The sequence below is a fragment of the Pogonomyrmex barbatus genome, unplaced genomic scaffold (genome assembly GCF_055798465.1).
Source record: "Pogonomyrmex barbatus isolate J1 unplaced genomic scaffold, ASM5579846v1 scaffold20, whole genome shotgun sequence".
NCBI lineage: Eukaryota > Metazoa > Arthropoda > Insecta > Hymenoptera > Formicidae > Pogonomyrmex > Pogonomyrmex barbatus.
The window spans coordinates 1,037,863-1,059,004 of NW_028297117.1; the positions used below are offsets into that span (position 1 = coordinate 1,037,863).

Consider the following 21,142-nt stretch of genomic DNA (forward strand, 5'->3'; position numbering starts at 1 on the left):
GGATCCCTTGTCTACCAATCCGACACTTAGTCTGCACGACCACGACGGCTCCTCTCTGTTAGCTGTTTATATTCCGAATCTCTTTCATGACCGCTTACGGTCGTCTAATTCTTACAGAATGTAAATATAAAATATAGTATTTTATTAAAATAAAAAAATAAAAAAAATTAAATAAAAACAAATAAGTAAAAACATAATAAATGACAACATAAAGTGAATAAGGTGAAAAACAATGATAAATATTACATACAATGTAATATTTATATTGTTTTTCACTTTATTCACTTTATGTTGTTGTTTTCACTTATTATATTTTCACTTATTTATCTTTAATTTATCTTTAATTTTATTTTAATAAAATACTATAATGTATTTTATATTTACATTCTGATATATAATATCAGATCGAATAATCGAATAATACTTATTACGTACATGCAGAATTTATTATTATGTACATGCAGAAAGAAGTCCGAGAGTGGACATGTACATGATTTACCTGTAACCCTGTAACTTTATTTTGAAGCGCTTCTATATCCATAAAAACATTGAACTAATGTCCATGATTCTGTAGGTAATGTCTATAATTGCGTAGTTCTCATTCGTCCACGTTTTGTTCCGTGCTATATGCAGGAGTGACAGTTAGATAAAGAGAGACGATCAATTTCCATCCTTGTCTCACAATCAGAAATATGTCGTATTGATTATTTATCACAATTTTAACAAATTTCGTTAGTTATAGCAAACTTTTATGCTATAATTTCTCTTGCGTTTTTAGAAACTAATCAATTTGTAAAGGCCTCCACCACTCCCGCCAATTTCACTTCTTGGCGGTCCTCTTTTCTTTATATGCATATTTTAAATTTTCTTATATTTATTATTTTTTATACAATATAAAAAAAATTATTACAATATAATACATAATTCAATAATATTCAATAAAAATACAATAAAAATACAAAAGTTTAATATGAAAGAAAGAAATGTCATAACACAATACAATAATATAATACATCATAATACAACATAATATATCATAATACAATAAATAATACAATTTGTATTGTTCGGTAACAAAAATTGTTATTGTTCAGGCGGAATATTTATCGAATAAAATCTGAATTTGTGAAAGCCTTCCATCACCAATTTTAATTGGCCAACATTATCCCCTCCATTCCTCTTTTTTTGCACGCATGTTTTAATTTATTTTAATATTTATTAATTATATACAATTAACAATTTTGATACCAAATAATACAATCCAAAGTTACAAGTTATATATTTTTAATGCATTATTTACAATTAAAGAAATCAATACAATAAACCGAGATATATTTAAAGAACAGAATATAATAGATAGATTTTTATATATATATATATACATGTCACGAAGTTAAATTCAGAAAAGAAAATTATTAAGCGTTTAAAATACTAACCGAATGTTATTTATTACATTTTCTTTTTATTACATGTTCTTTTTATAATTAATAGTTTGAACAGATTAACAAATTTTTGAATTATTAAATTAAATAAATTCTTGAACTATTACCCTACCTACCCGAATTTTTTAATATCCCTACACTCGATTGAAGATTTTATATCTCTACCTACCTAAATATTATTTTTAATTAACATTTATTAATTTTTTATAATTACATTTAAATATAATTATATAATATAATTATATAAAAAATATAATAATAAATATAATTCTATGATAAATTTATTTAAATAAAATTAAATAAATTCATCATAGACTTATTAATTTTTAAACTATAATATTTCCTTATTTAATTCTTTCCCACCCAAATTCTTACCCACCCGAATTTATATACATAGAGCTACAGTATTATAATACTATCTATAGTATTTTCTATAGTGCAGACATAGAGAACATTTATCATTCCTCCCTAATTACGTGCAATCGCACGTATAAAATCTTATTAACTACTTACTCATTTTTATTTATTTTGGTTATTATATATATATATATATATATATATATATATATATATATATATATTGAGTAACTTTTTGCGGTTCTTCAGGCCAGATGGACCTATCTTTTGTTGCTCCTGGCCACGTTGCTCCATCGTCAATTTAGCCACATAGCCAGAACTTCTGGCCACATATAGCCAGAAATAAGAAAAGAGGTATACTCCTTCAATTACCGGCTAATTATGCCGGCAGATTCTTTGATCGACACGCGCTCGACAGTCATACAATCATGTGAAGGGAATCGCGAGAGCCATTCAACATTAATAAAATATAAAATTTTTGAAACTAATATAATAATACCGCATTTTTTATAATACGATGATTAGTCTTCGATTTAAAATAAAGAAACTCGATTACATATGACAAAAAAATTTTTTTTAATTCAATAATAAAAATATTGCAATAATAAAAATAGAAAAATATAAAAACGATTGTAATCTATATAATTAATATATTATATATTATATATTATAAAAAAATATATTCTTTAACATTTAAATATATTATTAATTTAACAAACTCAATTGTTCGATTTTTCAAATAATAAATAGTTTTATTTAAAATAAAATATTTATTTAATAAATTGTTTGAAAAAACAATAACGCTCTTTATTTATGCTTTAACAATATTAAAAAATCTCTTTCTTTCATTAAAACAATATTTAATTTAGCCAAACAAAGTATTATTTAGTTCAAAAATAAATTTTATTTCCTTTAAATAATGGTCTTTTTTCTATATAAACAACGTAGTATATTCTAGCAAAACAAAAAAATTCTTAATTCGACTAACTGAATTTTAAAATTATGTTGTTTAAGTTAAACAAATTCAAACAAATAGAACTATTAAATCTAAAGAAATCTTTTTCTCAGTGTATGAATCAGGTAAGAACGACATAAAAAATGAATGACGTGAGATTCGAGCGACAAAATAAATTTCTCGCATAATCAACATGCCAATATTACGTAAATTGTTATAATTCGTTATATAACGTTAATTGATATAAATTCTAAATACTAGATATTGTATCTACATAATTCATCAAATATAATAATATCAGTAATAATAAATTTAATAAATAAAAAATATATGTAAATAAAAAAATATATTAACAATACTTGTATTAAATTAGAATTTAAATTAAAAATAAACTTTCAAAGATTTCAATACAAAATAAAGTATTTTAAACAAAAATAAATTAATAATTTATAATTATCAATTTATATTCCGCCAGACAAAACATTTATTGAATCTCACGTCATATTAAATTTTGCTTTAACTTATGTAAAGCCAAGTTATTAATTATATAGATGGATAGATTAAACATGATTAGGATCAAATCGGCACGTTTATTATATAATTTGTTAATGTTTGCAAACATTCATTTATGTTTATAATATACATTACTAAAAAAATTCTGAATTTCATACATATATACTACACACACACACACACACACACACACACACACACACACACATGCGCGCGCGCGATTCACAAGCATATCGCGAAACGATACTCTCTAATGAAATATCTATATACATTATTTAATGTTCGATTATTAAAAATTATAGTATTTCGTGTAAGTTAGATATTATTTGTAATATTGTTAAATTATTAATAAATGGTGTAATGGGTACTGTTGGCTTCTTCGTCTTTGGAATACGAAACCCCTCGGAATACTCAGCCCCTCCGCCACGTCAAGGCCGTACCCATCAGAGGGGTTATCATTTACAAAAAGTCATAAATTCCAAAGAAATAAGTCGCGCGACATATGCACATATACTTATTAAAAAGTTATTGTTTCGATACGTTTATGAATAGTTCAATCGTTCATAGAATCAATCATTGATAAGCATTTACTATTATATTCATATGATACGGTAACGTTTGGTATCATTTAACAATGAGGAAACGAAAGCATATGAGGCATATACGAAGGTATGAATGCATATGAGGAAATGCGAGGAGCGATACGCGCTGCTACCTGTTCGTACGAATAATATCTAACTAATATCAGGCTTTACAACTTTTGATAACTCAGCATTAAATGCTGTAATCGTTACGTTTCAAATGTTCATGATTTTGTGAGACAAGAACGGATAGAGTTGATCGTCTTTCTTTATCTAACTAATTGTCACTCCTGCATATAGCACGGACTAAAACTACAAAATCGTGGACATAGTACGAATGAGAACCATGCAATCGTGGACATTACCTACAGGATCATGGACATGGTTACGTAGTTCCATATTCATGTTTTTATGGACATAGAGACGCTTCAAAATTAGATTACAGCTAAATCGCGGACATGTCCGTTCTCAGGCTTCTCTCTGGTTCTCTCTGCCCGCGCATATATCAAAAATGTGCAAATCAACAGATTACTACTTGAACAGTGCTACTAATTCATAGAAACTAAAATTATTTCGCTTAGAGGATTTCGTTGGTACCAACATTACTCCCTCCATTTTTCGGAAAAATTGTCGTCTAACCCAAATTCTAAACCATTTTAAGTAATGTCTTAAGATGCTCATATGGCTTTGTAATTGATTGATAATTTCTTAAGACAATATTTAAAACAGTCTTAAACATAAGATTCGACTATTAATACTTCGACCACAGAGCCACATTAGTCCTCTACAATAAGTGATTTAAGCCTTAAACCATAAGAAATGGACAAACATAGTCGAAAAATAGGAGAATAATCGATTATGATTGGTCAATTTCTTATAGCTTAAGGCTTAAATTATCTATTGTAGACCGGGACTTAAAAGAATCGACTATGAATGCCGAGCCTTTAATTCGAGCTTCCAAGCATATAATAAATTATTTTATATATTTCAAAAATATGTTTAAAAATATGTTTTATATATTTCAAAAATAATTTGCCGTTCATACACGACCGTGAATTATCATGAATTATATCTTTTTTCGATGAGTTTCAGATTGTCTCAATAATACGAGTTTCTCTACGTTCCAAAACTCATCGAGAAAAGTACTATTGTAATTTTTGCTTGGATTGGAGAAGTTAGGGCGCATTGACGTTTAAGATAATTCGAAAGAGTTCGGTCCCTGCTGTTTGCATAAGAATCGATGTGTTAGAGGTTGGAGAATTAACAATAATCTACAAGATTTAGGAGAAATAGAAAAAAAGGAAAGAATAGAGAAAAATTTAAGTGTACGCATTCTATGACGTTGATGTGAATCCTTGCAATCGACGTTTTTCTTAGTTCGGTTCTTAGCTCGTAGTTCGGTTAATGACATATTTGTTTCTTACGTCTCTTGCCGATTTCATAATCCCACAATCGTCCATTGCAAAGTATTTTTTCTGCATATATGATTGCAACCGAAAGCACGAGTCCGAAGAATATTCCGGACACGGTGTTATCACGTCTCTCCCTCTTTCTGTAATACATTAACATGTCTGCTCTTCAAAAGTCAATTTTAAAATCCAGATTACCACCGTCAGCCGTCAATTTTTCGGCATTGAATTCCAGGTTCGTACAAAGAATCTTCCGAAAAATTAACATGAAAACGAGATATAAATTAGTAGGCTGAAATAAATTCTGTGAAATTAACAGAAACAGAAACATTTTCTTTTCTTTTTTCAAAGATTTAGTAAATCAAAGGGAACCCAGCGAAAGAGAGATTATGAACCGATACAGTGGTATCCATATTTTGATCATTCCAAGGATGTGATCATAGGACAGAATACTTTCCACATTTATATCAAAGGCACTGAAGGGCCACTATTGGTTTTATTACATGGTGGTGGTTATAGTGGTTTAACATGGGCTGAACTTACAGTGAGTATTGTATATGAATACCAGTAATACTTGTAGAGAAAAAAATTGACATTATGAATTTTCAGAAATCAATTATGACAATGGTATTATGTAGAATCATGGCTATTGATCTTAGAGGTCATGGGGATACTCATACTACAGATGACGAAGATTTGTCTGCAGATACTTTAGCATCGTGAGTGAAAAATTTTATATTTATATTTTTTTATTATGTATTTTAAATCTATATGTTTTAATTATCAGTAGAATAAGAATGAATATGTATAAGTTTGTGAAAAATTCTGTGAAATACTTATATATACATATGTGAGTATGTGTATATATTATATACATGGGTATATATATATATATGTATTTTATATATATATATATATATACAGCTTATAAAAATTTTATTTTATATTCTTAAGTATACTATTGTCTATATGTCTATTGTCTATATGTTTATAAGTCTACCATTATCTATATAATTTATATAATGTAAAATTTTATAAGACATCTTTGTTAAATAATAAATCACTTGCTTTTTATTTAGGGATGTTGCAGCTGTTGTAGATATAATTGCACATGATACTCCAATAATTCTTGTTGGTCACAGTATGGGTGGTGCGGTAGCAGTAAAAGCAGCTTCACTAATTCCAAATTTATATGGATTAGGCGTTATAGATGTAGTAGAGGGTACAGCAATGGATGCATTAGCCTCTATGCAAAGTTTTTTGAGATCCCGGCCATCTAGTTTTAGTACTATATCTCAAGCTATAGAGTGGTGGTTAGTATTTTTTTATGTTTTTAATATGTTAATTATTGTATTATATATTTGTATGTATGTATGTCCAATAATCTAATTTTATTGTTTGAATAATATTGAAAATATATTACAAATTTAATTCTATCATAATTCAGTTCTTCAGATGCTTTTATTACATTTATATGTATTACATACAAAATAAAGTTTTAAGTTAGAATTAAAAGATTTATTTTTTCAGCGTTCGTAGCGGACAAATTCGGAATGTACAGTCAGCAAAAGTTTCGGTTCCTGGACAGATAAAGAAGTTAGTGAGTTCTTAATAATATTAATAATAATAATAATAATAATTAATAATAATAATTATAAGCTTTTATATTTTCCTGTTGATATTAAAATAAATTGAATTACAATACATATGCCATTTCAGCATTGAAACTAGCAAATTAGCAACTCATGATATTGATTCATTGTCAACCCAATACAAGTGTGAATCTAATCCAGAACCAATTATACCGCGAGATGATATTATTCAAGAAGAAGAATCATCCAGTATGCCACCACCCGCGTCTTCTGCTGCCACTGCTAATAGAAAGTATGTTTGGAGAATAGATTTGGCAAAAACAGAACAGCATTGGTTTGGATGGTTTAAAGGATTATCCACAGCATTTTTGAATATTCCTGTACCAAAAATGTTGTTATTAGCAGGAGTCGATAGATTAGATCGCGAACTCACTGTAGGACAAATGCAAGGTACGATTTTTAACGCTGACGATAATTTTAGCGACAATTTTCTAATAAAATATTTCTTTCTCTCTCTCTCTATGAAAATAGGTAAATTCCAAATGCAAGTATTACCTGCTTGTGGACACGCTGTTCACGAAGATGTCCCAGATAAAGTAGCGGAAGCTATTGCTACATTTATGGTCAGAAACAAATTTGCAGAGCCAGCATCGGATTTTCCACGGTAAGCTAAAGTATATTCTCTTTTATATTTTTATCGATATTGTAATTTTCGTAAAAAAATTTTTTTTAGAGATTTAGAAATTTTTTTTAAGAGATAAGATATGTAATTTTTATATTCTTTATGATTTTTGTTTCATCAATTTTGTAAAATATATAATTTATGATTGTTTCAGGACTTTTCCAGCTTGTTAAGAAGAGAATTAAATAATTGTAAAGTATGGAATAATGAAATATAATGAAGTTTTCTTTTAATTAGTTAATACAATAATTTCAAGTAATTATTACTATAAAATATCAAAATATACATGTGTAAATAAAGACATTTACCTTAATGAGCAAAATAAATTTCCTTATGTATATTATTTTTTTCATCGAGATTTAAGTTTATTAAATGTTTATATTTTATAAAATTACCATAAATTATAAAATTTTACGTAAAGATTACAGTGAAGATTACAGTATTTATTTTGAAGTATTTATATTTCTAATATCTAATTTCTTTTAAGTATATGGTTTATATTTATTTTTAGCAAAAACATAATTTATTACACAGAAAAATAGAGATATTTATGAAAAGCATTGTCACTTTTATTTAGAGAAAACATTGTATATATCCTATTAAAAATTTGTTACGCTTATATTTTAAATTACAAACATGATATTAACACGAATTTCTACACATTATCGTTATTGAAAATTTTATATAAAATCGAAATATATACAAAATTGATAAATAAATGATAAAAATGTTTGGTGATTTACAACGATTGAAATTTCTTTGATTCAACAAAAATATATAAAAATCGTATAAAAATTACTATATGCTACGAAAAATTTAATACTTTAAAATTGTTTCAGAAAAATAACAATGCGATTAATATGCATGCAATATCACACGAGAGTAGATTCTGTTATATTTCTGAAACCTTTCCTAATGTAATTACAGATATAAATCGCACAAGTCCAATTAACTAATCCAACTAATCGTTTAAAAAGAATGGTCTGATGTTATTAGTTAAATTTTTAACAACAACACAGGGTCCTGCACGGCCAGCTTTAAGAGGAGCAACCTTCAAACAAATACATTTAAATTTAAAAAATGTGCAAATACAATTCTTTTGCAATATCCCATTATAGAAATAGTTTATACACTTACAGGTTCCCATTCGTTGAGATGTGGATCATAGGCTTCCACCAACGTGAGATATTGTTGACCATCGTATCCTCCCACAGCCATAAGTCTGTCACCTAATACGCACACACCAACTGCATCTCTGGGCACGCTCATTGGTGCAACCATAGTCCATGTATCAGTTTTAGGATCATACCTATATTATTATAATGCATTATATGAAACTTTTGATATGTGTAACAACAATTTTACCTTTCCACACAGTCGAATCTGCTAGCATTAGGATTACTAGCTGGAGCATCATGACCACCGAGTGCATAAAGACAACCGTTTACCACTCCTACGCCTACACCACCTCGTCTTTTTGACATAGGCGCGCATGGTGTCCATTTGTTCGTATGTGGATCATAACATTCCACAGTATTTAAGCAGGAACTAATATCTCTTCCTCCAACGGCATATAATCTAAAATTAAATTAAAAAAATTGCATCAAAACTATTTAAAAAATTTTTTATATCAAATAATAAAATTCAAAAAATTAAAAAGATATATTTCTGAAAAACACGCATCGGAAATGAAATGATAACAAATTTGATAATTTATTTGTAGAAACATACTTATCATTTAATACAGCCACACCGACTGTAGATCTTTGTATAGACATTGAACATATCGAACTCCACTGACGCGTTGCTGGATCCCATCTCTCTACTGCATCAAGAAAACTCCAACCATCATGACCACCAACAGCATATAATGGTCCACCCAAGACTGCCACTCCTGTAATTTGTATATCGTAACAAATTTTCTAAGTTTTCATTATATAATAAGAAATAAACCATGCATTAATTTTGCAAATTTTTCCGCGTTGATACATACCTAATCCATGACGATGGACGTTCATAGGTGGAAGAGTGCTCCATGTACGAGTGGAGAAATCGAAACATTCTACTGTATTTAAAGTCTTTAAACCATCTCTACCACCTGCGACAATTAATTTTTTATCAACTACTACTGCGCCGAATTGCAATCTTCTGCTACTCATAGTAGTTAAAGATTTCCAAGCATTATCACGTAGTGAAAATGCATCTATAGATGTGGCACCTGCAAATTATTACGTATGAAAAAATTACATATGAAAAAATTAAAATAATGTGAGATAAATGTATTTTTTTGTATTATTGTATTTTCTTTATGTTCGTCACGAATGTATGCAATTAATGATATTTAATGATATTAAATTATTCAATCTGTATATTACCTTTATTAGCATCCATTCCTCCAACAGTTAACAATGTACCTACAGTGGCTTTTCTCGGTTTTGTTCTACCTGATTGAAGCAAAGGTCTTCGTTCGGGCAGCAAATGATATTTCAATGCTTCCATTACTAATTCCTGTGCCATTCTTTGGTCTTTGAACATTTCGTTACTTTCAATATTGTCAGCTATAAACTGTTTTGATTTATTAGTTGATCTAATATACAAATACTATCGAGTAAAAAAGTCGAGCTGTCAATGAACTTACCGCGGGTGATAACAATGGCAATTTGACTAAACCTAATAATTTACTAGCATCTTTGCTCCGGTTTTCTGGATCATGTTCCAACCAAGTCACTAGAGCCTAAAACAATGATAATGACTCTATTATTTTGTATTTTATTCAGCTTGCATATGCATGCACGCGCCTACATACAACACACAACACATTATGTGTAGTTATATAAGAATATAATAAACATAGTATAAAATAATTATAATTACATATAACATTTTTTTTCAATATTTCATTAAAATTTATTTGCTTAACAAATAATTCGACTTATATATAATAAATTTATTTATAAATATTATCATAAAAATTTATTTTACATAATATGTATAGTTAGTCTTACGTGAAAGATAGTTTCTTCTGAAGGGACATTAAGATCCTCAGATTCAAGTAATTTTGCAACTTCGTCAGCAGATAGGAGTAAGAACTCTTGATTTTTTGTAACTTCCATGAAATGTTTGGTAGTGTATGCATGTGCATGTTCAAACAATTCTAAACAGCCTTGTGTGTCAGCAAACATTCGTATACCCAGACAGTTGCTTGGATGAAGTTGCTTGATAAGAAATTGACAGCATGCTTTAATAACTGGATTCAGTTGTAATAAACATGCTGTTGCAAGAAGAGTTTCCACACTATCCTCCTGTAATTCTATGCAACCTAAAAATTTATATAAAATATTCATTATTAAAAATTATTCAAAAATTAATAAGAACAGTTTGAAAATAGTTGTTTTATTGTAATAATAATATCCTTGAAATATTTTCTTAAATCAAATATGTATTTTCTCAGGTATAGGATTACCTGTATAACAGTAAAGAACCAAAGCCCACAATGCATCTCCATCAACATCCATTAATTCTATTTCATTTTGTGCCGACTCTCGTAGAGAGCTCGTAAACATTGCGGCAAAATATTCAGAGCCAGCACTGAGTACTAATCTATGAGCTGGGACACGTTTATTTCCTAAAAAAAAAAGTATAAACTGAAAAAGAATGTAAAACATAATGTCTTAAATCATAATTCAAGTTCAAAAAGTATATTGAATATATTCTTTCTTCTATTATAGAAAAAAACAAAATTTTGAGCAACAAATAATCTAGGAATAAAAGTTTCTGATAATAATAAAAAATAATTTTCTAAACTTTTATTATACGTAAAACTAATTCGATAATAATTCCCTTTATTTATTAATTGATTAATTAATGTTGATTAATCATTATTGTCGAATTGAATTATCTTAAATCCCAATTAATAATTAATAATATCAAGTGCGTTATTATCAAAACAAAGCGGCCGACCTCGACGCTTACCCGCGATCAACGTGACGTCTGTCAGCTGTTGCTTGTGGAGATAACTCTCCATGACTCGGAGGCTGCTCTCCGCGTGCTTTGGCGAGATGGACACGCACGACATCATGCTAGAGATGCTATGCTCGCTGGCATCTTTATCCAAACCCAACGGGAATTCTTGTTGTTGTTGTTGTTGTTGTTGTTGTTGTAGTTGTTGTTGTTGCTGCTGCTGCTGTTGTTCGCCTTTGTTCGTGGCTGTCGCAGGAGAGCTTCCTGCTATCCTCGACATGTTTGCCCGCGTTGTCTGTCACAGAAAGAACGTCGGCGACTTCCTCGGTTTGTCCGAAGATCCGGACGAGATTTTGTTCTTTAGGATGCACGCCGATGTAAACAAAGAATCGCGCTTAACCGCGGTCAACGACCATCGTTATCCGTCCTACAGGTCAGCGCACTCGGTACTGAACTGACTGTCGTTCCCGCTGCCAGCCGCTCGGTTACTTGCACCGAGCAGCTCGTTGTTCGCCGCGCGTATGTCATACAGAGGATAAACAAAGAGACAAGTGTGTGCAATTGCTAGCTAGTGGTAGTGAAAGTATATGAAGCTACGGTTGTGTGCACTGCATCGATTCGCTTCTTTCTCTTTACCTCCTATTTTTTTCCTTTCATCATACACGCAATATACCACAGGTATATTATCCCACTTGCGCATATGTGTGTGTGTGTGTGTGTGTGTGTGTGTGTGTGTGTGTATACTTGATACTGTAATAAAGGAAGTATGCATTAGGAATGAGATTATTATTTATTAAATACAGCATCTATGCATGTGCTACTTGAAGATTTGAAATTATAGATTTATTGATTTTAATATATGGAAGAAAACTAAAATATAAATATGGATTTTATTATTCATAATATTATATCGACTTTCAGTTGCATTTCTACTTAATACTAGAAGCTTTGAACATTCATTTCTGACTAACTAATTCCTTTTTTAGATTGCAGGTTTAGTCACACTAGCAGAAAAGATTTTAAGCGTGACTAATATTAACTACAAGGTTATTTCATTGACTTATTACAATCTATTATATTATGATAATTATAAAAAACAATTATATTTATTAATATATATATATATATATATATATATATTGATAAATATAATCGTTATATATATAATATATATATATATATATATATATATATATATGTGCCATTAAATTATATATATATATATATAATTTAATGGCACAATATTTTTTGTTTTAAAATTAAAAGATATTTTTTAAATTATATCTAAGGCATACAGATATACAAAAGAAAGAATAAAGATATTACAATAAATGTTAGAAAGAAAATCAGATGTTTATTGTATTTCAATGTAGACATAAATATAATTCTTTGGATAATGTTTTTGTGCGAATTTATCTTAAACCTGATACAAAGATGATTTTTTAATACAATATACATATACATTGAAACTATGATTATATAATCATGTAATTCATAACCAAATTCATATTATTTATTACTATATAAATTAGCTTTATGTGCAATTAAGTCTAAATCTTGAGTTATTTTTGAAATTATATAAATATATATATTATATATATATATATTATATATATATATATATATATAATATATATATATATACATACATATATAGTTAATCTCAACTTGAGTAATTTTTACTTAAATTATATATATATATATATATATATATATCTTTTATGGTAACTTTGGTATATAACATTGAACTGATGTATATAACAATTAATTATAACAATTAAGCTGCAACTTTTGTACGAAGTTCATAATTTCACTTTTTTTCAAGAATATTATAAATTGATATTGTACTTATTACAAAAGCAATATCGTGATTGTTACATGGAAGTTTTCTCCAAAAGTTCATAAAATGTTAACTATATTTATGATTACGAAGTACAGTTGTCGTATTGTACATCAATGTACACAATTTTTTCAATTAAATACTATACATTTTTCGCTATAATTTTGTATTGGCTACTAACAATTCAAAAGTTTCGTTAAACGCTATGTTCTTGTTGCGTTTATTTATGCTTTGCTACATTTCTTTTAAATATTTTTAATATATTATAAAAATGTCATTTCCTGTCAGAAAATGTTAATAGATTTCCTAGGAGGCATTTAATAGAAAATAGTTTTTTTTGTAGCAATCTAATTATTTTATATTAAAAATTAAAATAAAAAATCTAATAAAAATCTAATTTGCATTATTATAATAAACACTTTTCTAAAAACACTTTTCTATTGCTATAAATTAGACGGCAGTAACAGAAATGTCTCGCGCTTGTCGCATAAACATGTCGCGATTGTCGAGTAGACGTAGAATTTGCTATCAATATTTATAAATGTTCATGAAAATACTTTACCGATCCGATTGCACTAACATTTTATTGTAATTTTTTTTTTAATTTTTGATAATCTATTCTTTAATAAGAAGGATCGAAATTATATCAACAATTATATTAACAATAATTTATTCTTTTATTTTTAAAGAATTTTTAAGGTTATCATATTTTTTCAGTGATTAGAATTTTCTTTGCAAAAAAATGCTATAAGAAGAAAAAAAAAATGAATTTAATGCATCGAAATCATGATATATTATTTTTTTTAATTTGAATTAGAAAATAAGCAAAAAATTGCCAATTAAAATTACCAATTATGAATTAGACTTCAAGGAATTGATGCAATCGATTTAATATTGTATCGCGTATCTATAGTCGCACCATAACATTTCCAGCTGCTCTTCATCAATACACTAGACACAGATGGCTCCTCCGCACGCTTGCTCGGATTTAATTGACGAATCCGATTCCGAAAAAGATCCGTAAAAGGGCCTTTTCCGACAACAGCAGAACCGATCAAACAATTCTGTTAAATCACTCCTCTCAGAATCATCCCTGAAAATACCGCTTGATGCCTCGTCTGTACATGGGGCTATGAATGTTTGCAAGTCATTTTTCGGAAAACCTTCGCGATAATAGATCTTGATTGTATCGTATGCATCCATTATCACAGAAATGAACAAACTTAAGACGACATAAATGTACAATGAAATAAAGGAATATAAATAAATTCTAGAATACCACCATAACACAGCCGATTTGGAAGACGTAATGGAAAATGTGGCGAACATATCATCGCCATTGATTAATGCGAATAAACACTCGGAAGTGGTTGCAAGAGAACGAAATTTCATATTATATGGTCCGAGCACCAGCCAGCCGCAAAATGTGAAACCGGCGTAAATGAGAATTGCGCATATTAAGAATCTTGCCACTTTTGGTGTTGCTTTCTTTAAAGTTAGAATGACAACATTGTACGTTTTGAAGAAGCCGAGATAGCGTAATACGCCGAACCACACGAGTAAATTTCCTGTTCCGAGAAATATACTGCAAATATTCCAATGATCACTCTCGGTGTGCTTTCGTTCAATTTGTTCTTTTATGATAGTACCAATGATGATAAGCAGATCATTAACGATGATCATGATATACCAAAGGTTTAAGAATTCTAATCGGCCTTCGAGACTTAACGCTGTACCGTATGTCTTCTTGAAAAAGTTAATAGTCTCGTACTTCAGTATTTGTGCTCTATATATCGCCCGCGAGCACAATAGTAGAGAAATCGCACAGATCAGTATAACAAGCAAATTTAACAGAGTTCTCAACGCTGATTCGATACGATTATCCGTGATGTAACGAGTGTCACCTTTGCATTGTAACTTTCGAGCATCAGCGTCTAACGAGAGCAGCATCTGTCCATCGAAATCGCGATTATCAAAGATGATCTTGATGTTGAAACGATAACAATCAGGTGGTGTCATTGGTCCAGCCGCTTTCAGATTTATCGTCTTCAGAGCAAACTTAAGATGAGCGCGTACCAGAGCGGAGAAATTGACATTAATATTTCTATCCCGCAGAAAATTGTGCGACGAATTAAATGTGTTGAAGGTCTCGAGACTGATGTTCATGCATGTTTCTACAATCTCGTTATCAAACACATAGCTCTCATTAAAGCCAAAAATGATACCCTCCTTATACTGATAAAGACACAAGATTACAGGTACGACCGAATTGTCTTCAGCGATATAGGAATACGAGCCAATTGCATTATTGACGTTGTAATAACCATGCAGAGCGTAATCAATGGCGTCATAGAAATCGCTTCGTTTATAGATAGCCAATGGTCCTGATGCAGGTGGATATGTTGGTACCTAAAGTATCATACATATATTATAATATATCTAATATCCATTATAAATAAAATATAAAAAAATGATGAAAATATAGAGTGATCATTTAATAAAAATTTTTTTCTAAACTTATTTTGAGTAATATAATGATGTGAAATACTACGATTGAAGTATCTTTTCATTTTTTAGATAGCATTGAAAAATAAAAGCTTCATATAGATCTATAACTATATAAGCAAAATGCAATCAAATTACATACCTCTTGAACAGAATCCCATCCCATCAAAAAAAGATGGGAGAAAGTGACTCGATTATCCCAAGTATAATTTACATGCATATAATTGTTGTGTGCAAACAAACAGAGCTGTACGGTCACAAGGATGATCTTGATGACTTGAACAATAAACTTGTAGGGAAAGCGTCGTTTTGCTTGCCACTTTTCGATCGGATTCATGAAGAAGAATCGTAATTTGCGACGCATTTTCTCTTCTGCAAATGATGTGACTGGGCAAGTCTTGCATTCTATTGGAGTGGAATAATTTCGCCTACTACACACAATATACATTTTTATTATTTTATAGTATTTCCATAGAATTTCTTATATGTAATTAGAGCGCTGATTATATTATATCACATTATATTATATCACAAGTATGTATATCAAAATTCTGTTATAATAAATATTAAAAAATATAAAATTTTTTTTATAATAGGATATAAGAATCTTTGTTAAAAATCAAATCATTTTACTGTAATTATTAATCTATAAATTATGTATTAGTAATCTTCATATAATCTTCATATAATATCACGTATCATTTTATTTATGTTAATATTATGTCATTAAGTTTTTTAATTAATTATTTTTTCTTCTTACATTTTTACCAAGGATATTGCAAAAATAATTTTGGTCTATTTTATTCGTTACCGAGATAATTCAATCGATTGTATACATAAGTTATTCTTTTATTGTAGTTGTACTTTTGATTAGAATATCTAGTTTGTGATAATGACGACATTGCCGAGTATGGTAAGCATGATATTACTTGAAAATGTGATAACATGTAATTCAGGCTCTCAAAGATTATAGGTATTCACGTAGCCAAAACATGGTAAAACACATGTTAATCATTTTAGATAATGACTTTTCGTTAATTTATCATGAGTTACCTTTCTAAATTAAAAAAAAAAACCACAATGCCTTCTAATATCTATCTATCTTATCTGTGAAAATGCTTCGACTAATCAATTAGAAGCAAAAATAAGTGGCATAAAGATAGTAGTTATTAATTAATAATATTGTAACATCTATTATATTAATGCATATAAATGCGACTTTTTTAAATGTTTAATATATTTATGTATAATTTAATAAAAATGTAATAAATATAACAAAAATTTATACAATGTCAAATATGTATTATATTCAATAGCAATATTTATTCTTTCAATATAATTGTTATCAATAATATTACATATAAAAAATGATATAATAAATAAAATTAAAATAATATATCTTTTATACATATATAACATACATATATATACAACAAATAATAGAATTAAAATAGAATTAAAAATATTAATTTATATTTATATTTTCAATTGATAATTTTATCACGAGATAAACATAACTTTTACATTGTTCTTTTTTTAGTATGCAATCACGAGTTGGCGATGATTTTTTCCGAGTTATTGTCTAGGAATTATTGAGATATTCGTTTACCATCTTACCATCTTGCATTTGAAATGTATCAAATAATACATTAACAATTGAACGATGTAACGTTATCAATTCTGTAGCGGAGCAGCACTCATTCAATTGAAGCAAAACAAAGAGATGCAATACTGAATTTTTTTAATACGCCATCGACCTAATTGTCGACGTCATTTAATAGTGCTCATGATAACTGCTCCGACGAACATAATTATATTAATCTTTGGTGAATAACTTTGATAAACGTTATACGAACCTCTGTTCGCTGGTTTCATTCAGCAATGTGTTTTCACTGGCACCTTCCTCTTCTTCGCTGTCATTGCCGTGGCTCCAGGTGCGATTCTGCAATCTGTTCCCCACCGAGTCATCGGACCCTTGTTGTACTCTTTTGCGTGCGCTCGTCATTCTCTGGGATTTCGAGATACGACAATCGAAAAGACGATAAGCGAGCACACGTGCAAGTGTCAACAAGCGTTTTAGCCTGCCGAGTCGTTGTCGTCACTCCGCTCTCCGACTGGTGATGAAATATCCAGCTGCTCACATGCATGGATAATTTAGCGAGATGAGTATCATATTACGACACAGTATCGACGTTCTCAATATTGATAGGTTAAAATACCTGAGGGAGACACGTAATTAACAACAAACGTAACGATGTCGAATTATTATCCATCGCACGCCATCCAACCCGATGCAACGATCGAATCCGACTACGCTCACTCGAATAAAAGACATCGTGTCTCGAGGTGGCGCCACTGATGGGCTGCGGAAGGGAAGGGAAGGGAAGGCAATGGAAGGGAGAGATGATGTCGAGGATGTGACGCATTTGCATTTCTCGTTCTTCCGTTGAATTTAAACTGCTCACAATTCGAGGAATCAATCAGATCGCAATGATTAATTAAAAACAATATCGTTTCTTTTATCTCTTTATCCAGTCTTTTTTCTCTTTTTCTCTCTTTCTCGACCAATTATCGTGGCTGAAAATGTTGGTCCAAATAAAAACTTCAATATAAATGCAATAATTATTTTTTAATAATATTAATTACAATATTGCATTTTAATATAAATATCACTTTAATTTGATGTTACAGGTGAAAAATTATAATTTTGTTGCGTACTCTTGCGCGCATGTGTGTGTGTGTGTGTGTGTGTGTGTGTGTGTGTGTGTGTGTGTGTGTGTGAATTAAATTACATTTTATTTCTGTAACCTTAGTATACTCAATAGTAATGTATAAATATCAATATATATGTAAACAAATAAGGATCTAATTTTTTAATTATGTATAATATGTCGTTTATTTTGCTACATTGTTTAATAATTAATTCAATAACATTATTTAATAATTAAATTTAATAAAAAATGTATTTTAATATATATATATATTTTAATATATATATATTATTTTATTCTTTTGTAAATAATATTTTCTTATAAATTATCCTGATAATGTTAAATCTCGAAATTGTAGTACTTTCTTCATGTAAATAAAGCAATATACTATATATCTTTGTAATTATCAGAATTTCTGGAGTAAAAAATTAAAAATTAAATTTTGTTTGAATATGCGTAATTTTATGAAAGAAGGAAAACAATGATATATTAATTTTTTTAACAAACTTATACATATCTCTGAAAAGAATATAATTAAAATCGATTTATTAAACTCTTTCGATTTATTAAACTCTTTTTATTTATAAAAACACATGTGCACACATATTTTTAGTAAATTGATCATTTTTAGCTAAAACTGTATTTTTCATATTAAAATCTATCATGTTTTTTCCAATTCCATTTTAATTAAAAAATAAAAATTTTGAAAAATTTCTTTGCAACAATAAATATTTTTAGAAATGATAATACAGAGTAGATAAATGATCTTGGCTAGATAAAGAACTTCTCATTCTTAGCTAATTATTGCACTTGCAGAGCACTTGATTTAGCACTTGATTGGAGCAACATAAAAGCTTGCGCATTGCAGTTTAGTGTTGAATTCAATGCAGTCTTCTCTGTGATGTCATCATATAGTGTTTGCGCGGGTCATTTAATTGCTTATGATATTATGTGTTTAATAATATTATTTAATATTAATATATATATAATAATAATATATATAACATGGCTTATTTTATTTTTTATTTTTTAATGCAGTTATAAACTTTCATAAACACAGTCATTATTTTAAATAATAAAGCGTTATTTAAATATTACTTAAAAATATTATTAATATTACTTAAAAACGAAATATTTGCAAATATATTTGATTCGATATTTTAGCGAAGACATACATACGTAATGCTTTAATTTTCTATTCCAATTTTATTTATAGTGCTTCTTTTATTTTCAGTTTAATCTATTTCGCAGTCAGTGAATTGCGCAAATTAATTACATACAAAAGAATATTATCTTTTAGTAACTAATTTCATTTAGAGTTGTAACTATATGGCTTTGAATGAATTTAAGAAGGCACTAAGTTATAAGAAAAGTATTACATTCGTTTTTATATATAAAATGTTGAAATTTCTTTCAAAAAGATTTAATGAAGTGATCCATTTCTCATTAGAATCTAATTTCATCAAGTTGCATCATAGATATTTTTAAACGTAACATAATACATTTCTTAGAAATTTATACTCAATATGTAATATATAGACATTGATATATACAAATTTTAAGAAGTATTTTTTATTATACAATAAAGCAAAATAACATAAATACAAAAAGTTATGTTTACGTATATCATAATGTTATTATATATATGTGCATGCAATTTTTTAAGAATTTCTATCTATTTATTTTTTATCTCATTTGAGATAAATATTATATTTGTAAAAAAATTTCAATTTAATGAAAAAACAATTTCTTAATAAATGTCTAGAATCAAAAAACAAATAAATATATAAAAAGAAAATGCTTTTATATATTAATTAATATAATTAATACTTACAAGTATATATTTACAGTATATACTTTTTAATATTTTTAATGTTAATTTAGTATTCAATTATAAATACTAATTAAAGTACTAATTTAGAAGTTATTATGTTTAATTTTATATTTTATATCACAGTATATTTTTTCTGATATATTGATATGAGACTTGTAAAAGTAATAAAAATTGATTTTTTATAATGACGTATATCAATTTCAAGAATTATAATTTAGCTTAAAGTTAAAGAATTTGCAAGTATAACAAGGTTGAATATGATTTTTTATTTCATAAGAACTAAATCATCATGAGAGAGAAATACATAAGATGTTTTTATAATTATTATTATAAACTTATTAACATAGATTATTCTGTTCAATTTTAATTACTTACATTTGTTTAATTCTACATTCTTCTAAAAACTGAAATTAATATATTTTTTTAACATGTAAAAAAAATTAATTCGAATTTACAATCAATATCGGATAAGAAACATATTTTTATATAATAAAATCTTTATTGTAATAAATTAATTATTCATTATAATAAATTATTTATATTGTATTAATATTGTATTTGAAGAGTAGCAACTAGAATAAAATAAATATACACTTACGTCAATATACAACTGTGATAACGTTAATCATTTTGCATTGATACTGTTATGTGTTCAATATCTGTAGATATCGAACGCGACGAGAGATACAATGCAATATGAGTATATTATAATGGAAACGAAATATCGATCCATTGAAATTTGCCAACAAAGATATATTCGG

At 28.2% G+C, this 21,142-nt stretch overlaps 3 protein-coding genes across 4 annotated transcripts; 1 reads left to right on the plus strand and 2 right to left on the minus strand.

The window, feature by feature from the left end:
- The first annotated feature begins 4,994 nt into the window (after positions 1 to 4,994).
- LOC105426948 (protein phosphatase methylesterase 1) lies at positions 4,995 to 7,857 on the plus strand. The gene is made up of 8 exons (XM_011638407.3): positions 4,995 to 5,492; positions 5,609 to 5,801; positions 5,867 to 5,976; positions 6,337 to 6,570; positions 6,788 to 6,853; positions 6,977 to 7,299; positions 7,381 to 7,513; positions 7,686 to 7,857. Exons 1-8 carry the CDS (start codon positions 5,416 to 5,418, stop codon positions 7,702 to 7,704), a joined length of 1,155 nt encoding a protein of 384 aa, XP_011636709.2. The 5' UTR covers positions 4,995 to 5,415; the 3' UTR covers positions 7,705 to 7,857.
- Positions 7,858 to 8,007: 150 nt separating this feature from the next.
- LOC105426949 (kelch-like protein 5) lies at positions 8,008 to 12,202 on the minus strand. The gene is made up of 10 exons (XM_011638408.3): positions 11,504 to 12,202; positions 10,995 to 11,156; positions 10,537 to 10,850; positions 10,170 to 10,265; positions 9,907 to 10,096; positions 9,525 to 9,749; positions 9,263 to 9,425; positions 8,897 to 9,109; positions 8,669 to 8,840; positions 8,008 to 8,582 (listed from the first exon to the last, which is right to left on the minus strand). The coding sequence occupies exons 1-10, from the start codon at positions 11,769 to 11,771 to the stop codon at positions 8,493 to 8,495; spliced, it is 1,893 nt and encodes a 630-aa protein (XP_011636710.2). The 5' UTR covers positions 11,772 to 12,202; the 3' UTR covers positions 8,008 to 8,492.
- Positions 12,203 to 12,825: 623 nt separating this feature from the next.
- Positions 12,826 to 18,208, minus strand: LOC105426950 (mucolipin-3). Of its 2 annotated transcripts, none has more exons than XM_025218228.2 (4): positions 18,056 to 18,208; positions 17,693 to 17,969; positions 15,979 to 16,264; positions 12,826 to 15,740 (listed from the first exon to the last, which is right to left on the minus strand). In XM_025218228.2, the coding sequence occupies exons 2-4, from the start codon at positions 17,839 to 17,841 to the stop codon at positions 14,283 to 14,285; spliced, it is 1,893 nt and encodes a 630-aa protein (XP_025074013.2). In that variant the 5' UTR covers positions 17,842 to 17,969; positions 18,056 to 18,208; the 3' UTR covers positions 12,826 to 14,282. The 2 variants fall into 2 exon arrangements, with proteins under 2 accessions (XP_025074013.2, XP_025074012.2); XM_025218227.2 differs by having other exon boundaries at positions 15,979 to 16,267.
- Positions 18,209 to 21,142: the final 2,934 nt, after the last annotated feature.

Excerpts from the sequence above, each read along its gene's own strand:
- LOC105426950 (XM_025218227.2), bottom strand. The coding sequence starts at position 17,841 with ATGACGAGCGCACGCAAAAGAGTACAACAAGGGTCCGATGACTCGGTG. Across the intron at positions 16,268-17,692 it reads AATGAAACCAGCGAACAGAG|TAGGCGAAATTATTCCACTC; the intron begins GTTCGTATAACG and ends TATTGTGTGTAG. Across the intron at positions 15,741-15,978 it reads GATGGGATTCTGTTCAAGAG|GTACCAACATATCCACCTGC; the intron begins GTATGTAATTTG and ends ATGATACTTTAG.
- LOC105426949 (XM_011638408.3), bottom strand. The coding sequence starts at position 11,771 with ATGTCGAGGATAGCAGGAAGCTCTCCTGCGACAGCCACGAACAAAGGC. Across the intron at positions 9,750-9,906 it reads AGGAATGGATGCTAATAAAG|GTGCCACATCTATAGATGCA; the intron begins GTAATATACAGA and ends AATAATTTGCAG. Across the intron at positions 8,583-8,668 it reads ATCTCAACGAATGGGAACCT|GTTGCTCCTCTTAAAGCTGG; the intron begins GTAAGTGTATAA and ends ATTTGTTTGAAG.
- LOC105426948 (XM_011638407.3), top strand. The coding sequence starts at position 5,416 with ATGTCTGCTCTTCAAAAGTCAATTTTAAAATCCAGATTACCACCGTCA. Across the intron at positions 5,977-6,336 it reads TCTGCAGATACTTTAGCATC|GGATGTTGCAGCTGTTGTAG; the intron begins GTGAGTGAAAAA and ends CTTTTTATTTAG. Across the intron at positions 7,300-7,380 it reads CACTGTAGGACAAATGCAAG|GTAAATTCCAAATGCAAGTA; the intron begins GTACGATTTTTA and ends CTATGAAAATAG.